At 45.4% G+C, this 3,774-nt stretch overlaps 1 protein-coding gene across 1 annotated transcript; it reads left to right on the top strand.

Moving 5' to 3' along the window:
* Window positions 1–468: 468 nt before the first annotated feature.
* On the top strand, window positions 469–1,377 carry AHSP (alpha hemoglobin stabilizing protein). Its single transcript, XM_036115338.2, has 3 exons — window positions 469–552; window positions 722–800; window positions 1,023–1,377. The coding sequence occupies exons 2-3, from the start codon at window positions 726–728 to the stop codon at window positions 1,224–1,226; spliced, it is 279 nt and encodes a 92-aa protein (XP_035971231.1). The 5' UTR covers window positions 469–552; window positions 722–725; the 3' UTR covers window positions 1,227–1,377.
* The last annotated feature ends 2,397 nt before the right edge of the window (window positions 1,378–3,774 follow it).

Genomic DNA, 3,774 nt, shown 5'->3' with positions numbered 1-3,774 from the left:
TCTTAACTACTGAGAACAAACTGATGGTTACCAGAGGAGAAGTGGGTAGGGGGGATGGGTGAAACAGGTGATGGGGATTAAGGAGTGCACTTGTCCTAATGAGCACAGGGTGACATATGGAATTGTTGAATCACTATATTGTACACCTAAAACTAATAACACTGCATGTTAAGTACACCAGAGTTAAAATAAAATGAAAAAAGTGTCTGTCATGTCATGGGGAGTCAATTAATATTAGTTTTGTTGGCCTGAATTTTACTTTTGGAGAGTGAATACTGGGATGTGGGGCAGATGGCAAGGATCTGTCCTGGGTTTGGTTTTCTGGGTCTCCCCACTTATCTGTTTTTCTTGGCCTTGTTATCTTTTAACTTCAGGGAAACGTCTCCCTCCTTCCCATCCCCTGGTTGACCTATCACCCTCCTTCAGGACCTAGATGCAGGGCGTTTCCCTTTTAGGCTGATACTTGACTCCTTGCCTACATTTAGTTCAGAGAGGGACCCACATACCCTGGAAAGTGTGGGTGAGACATACATAGCACTGTTAGACCTGCAGGTGAGCCAACCTGGGAGAAATGTGATCTCAAGAGGGGCATGATTTGAAAGGTGTTGGAGAGGTGGTCCTGCAAGGCACCAGAGATCTTTAAGGGGAATGAGGGAATTGGGGGAAATACCCAAGAATGAGGAAAAAGGATACTTAAATTCTATCTCTTTCTCTAACTTAGGCAGATGGCTCTTCTTCAGGCCAATAAGGATCTCATTTCTACAGGAATGAAGGAATTTAGTGTTCTGCTGGATCAGCAGGTAAGCCCGGGCACTGTTTCAAAGGACAGGCCTAGACTCTTGGCAGGTGGGTGAGGGCAGAGAAGAGAGAATAATTTGGAGCTGGGAGAGCAGTGGTACAGTTGATGGAAACAATTAGAGACAGGGGATACAAATCAGAGAAAGGAGGATGTTGGAGTTTGTGAATTATTCCTGAATTACACTGCTGACCACATTCTCCCTTGCTACCCCCTCACCCTACAGGTCTTCCCTAATCCTCCCATCCCTGAAGAAGCCATGGTGACTATGGTGGATGACTGGGTGGACTTCTACATCAACTATTACAGGAAGCGGATGGTGGGGGAGCAGCAAGAGCAGGAGAGGGCTCTACAGGAACTTCAGCAAGAGCTAACTATTCTGTCCGCCCCTTTCCTGGCCAAGTATAAGGCATTCCTGAAGACCTTTTGAGCACCTAAATCACCCACAGCCTTTCTCCTAGCCCAAATACCCAGGCCTGCATTAAATCCTGCCTCTGTGTTATTCAAGTGCTCAGGCTCTGCTCCTTCATGGTATTACTCTACCCTGACACCTCAATAAAGACCAAATTGGTTTGCTGGTCTTCCTGGCTCTTCTGTTTTTTTTTTTCAGTTGTTGGTCCCTGACTTGCGGAGGCATTTGGTTCCCTTTCCTTTAACTCTGCTTCCTAGATACGATCTTGGATATTTAATTTCTTTAGAGCAGAGGTTAGCAGCCTTAGGTAACCACTGGGCAGTATTAAAATAGCCTGAAGGAGAGGCCAGGCAGGCAGAGACTAAAGAGAAAGTGCTGGGGGAGGGGTCGTGAAAAAAAAAAGAAAAAAAAAAAGCTCTCCAGAAATTGTGGCCCTGTGGCATTCTTGTCTAGAAGAAAGTTGTTGAAGACTCCCAGTCTTGTTCATCCTATGCTAGGTGGAATCAAGAGGCCACCCACCTCAATTTTCCAATTCCTTTCCCTTAGCCCCAGCTTGAACAAAATTCTAGGAACTAATGACTCTAATACCAGAGAATACCTCCCTGGAGCATCGTTGTGATTTAGAATTGGAAAGGATCCTGGGAACCATTCAATACATCCCTTAGTTTTCAGGTAGGAAAACCTTTGGCTCTATAATCCCTCAGCCTCAGATCCCAGGTTTGGGAAGCAAGATTTCTGCCTGCCTCTGAGGCCCCAACCATTTCCTGACATTCCCTGGCCTAGACTTCTTTTCTCTTCAACCTCTAAACCTTGTAAACCTATTCATTGCAGGGTGGAATCACGGTGGGGTCAGGCTCACAAGTGTTTAAAAAAATGAAATGAAGGTGTTAGAAAGAGGAATATCCCACAAGGTTTGTGACATCTGCGGAAAGCATCAGAGGTGCCCAGCACCAGTGAGCAGGGGAGGAGGGATAGAGGTGGGGAAGGGGCAGGAAGTGCTGGTCTAGGGGCGAGGCATGGGAATCAGAGGCTGCCCAAAGCCTGGGCTGGCAGGAGGGAGCAAGGAGCTCTCCCTGTCATTTCCTGTTTTCTCTTTAGCCAGAAAGGTTTGGTGGTGAGAGGGGTTGTTTTCTCATTCCAACCTTCAGCAAGTCTTCCCTTCAGATCCTACCTCTGATTTTGGTTTGGTTTGGGGGCCTCGTTAGTCTAGTTCAGGTGATGTGGGAAACAAAGGCAGAAGAAAAGTTATTAAATTAAATTTTCTTACTACCTACAGCCCATTGACGAGTCCTTAAAACAGGCAGAGTGGCATTCCTCTAGGGACTCAACGGCCTCCATGTTGACACTTTGCTAAGGGCAAAAGGCAATCCTCGCCGGATCTGCCCACCCTGCCCCCCATCCTGTAAGTCTACTTTAACATATAAAAATTCCTTTAGAAATTTCCTTTATCTCTAAACCCCCCAAGATATGTGTTGGCAATCATCCCCCAAGCACATGGCCTACCAATATACATCTGAAGGGTCTCATGACTAAGGTTTTATTAGCTGGTAATAAATGATCTTTTCCCAACAATAGCTAGACCCCTCAAAGTCCTAGAAATCTTGCTTCCAAAGTTCCTTAGAGACTTATCCTATCCCCAGCCCCCTCCCAACTTGAAAGTATATAATGAGCCACTTCTGACCCCATTGCAGCTCTTTCCGACTACGAGTCCTATCCTCATGCTTTAATAAAATCACCTTTTTGCACCAAAGACATCTCAAGAATTCTTTCTTGGCCATCAGCTTTGAACCCTAATGTTGTCTTTCCTACATCACAGGGTCCAAAGGGAACAAGCCCAGTGCCCCCAGCCATCATTCCAAACTTAGGGTGTGAGGATGTCAGGACCCATCAAGAGAGTTGCAGCCTTCCTGGGAATCAGGCAGTGAGCACCTTTGAGGTGTGGTTGGTGGTCCAGGTAGAGGCCAGGGCCTTCCCACTGTGCCTCTCAGGAAATTTCAGCCTGTTAATGGGATCCAGGGTCTGCTCAGATGGGACAGTGGTCATAGCATTACTTTTGCAGAAAGACCTGCACTACTGTGCATAAGTGGAGGAGACAGACTGAGGAGCCATATGAAAAAAAGTATTAGATTTAGTCTGTTGCTGTATGAAGGTGAAAAGAATGGTCAGAAGCCATTTTGGCTCAATTAATGATGATAAATTTTCCATAAATTTGAAACTATCTAACCTTGGGAGTTGCTAGCTAGCCATTTCTCAAATGCTCAAAGGAAGATGATCATTTATCAGGTATGTTGTAGTGGAATGGGAAGTTCAACGTCTAAATTCTATTCCAATCATTCCATAAGCTTGAAATTTAGAAGTTGCAAGACTTTTTTTTTTTTTTTTAAGGACAGAAACCTGTTAAAACTGTACTACATGTTCTTGCATTACTATTTTTTTTAAGATTTTATTTATTTATTTGACAGAGAGAGACAGCACAAGCAGGGGGAGTGGTAGGCAGAGGGAGAGGGAGAAGCAGGCTCCCTGCAAAGCAGGGGGAGCCCAATGTGGGACTCAATCCCAGGACCCC

The sequence above is a fragment of the Halichoerus grypus genome, chromosome 6, assembly GCF_964656455.1.
Source record: "Halichoerus grypus chromosome 6, mHalGry1.hap1.1, whole genome shotgun sequence".
NCBI classification, from domain to species: domain Eukaryota; kingdom Metazoa; phylum Chordata; class Mammalia; order Carnivora; family Phocidae; genus Halichoerus; species Halichoerus grypus.
The sequence above is the reverse complement of the archived record's forward strand: the minus strand, read 5'-3'. Positions and strand labels throughout refer to the sequence as shown.

Excerpts from the sequence above, each read along its gene's own strand:
- AHSP (XM_036115338.2), top strand. The coding sequence starts at position 726 with ATGGCTCTTCTTCAGGCCAATAAGGATCTCATTTCTACAGGAATGAAG. Across the intron at positions 801-1,022 it reads GTGTTCTGCTGGATCAGCAG|GTCTTCCCTAATCCTCCCAT; the intron begins GTAAGCCCGGGC and ends CTCACCCTACAG.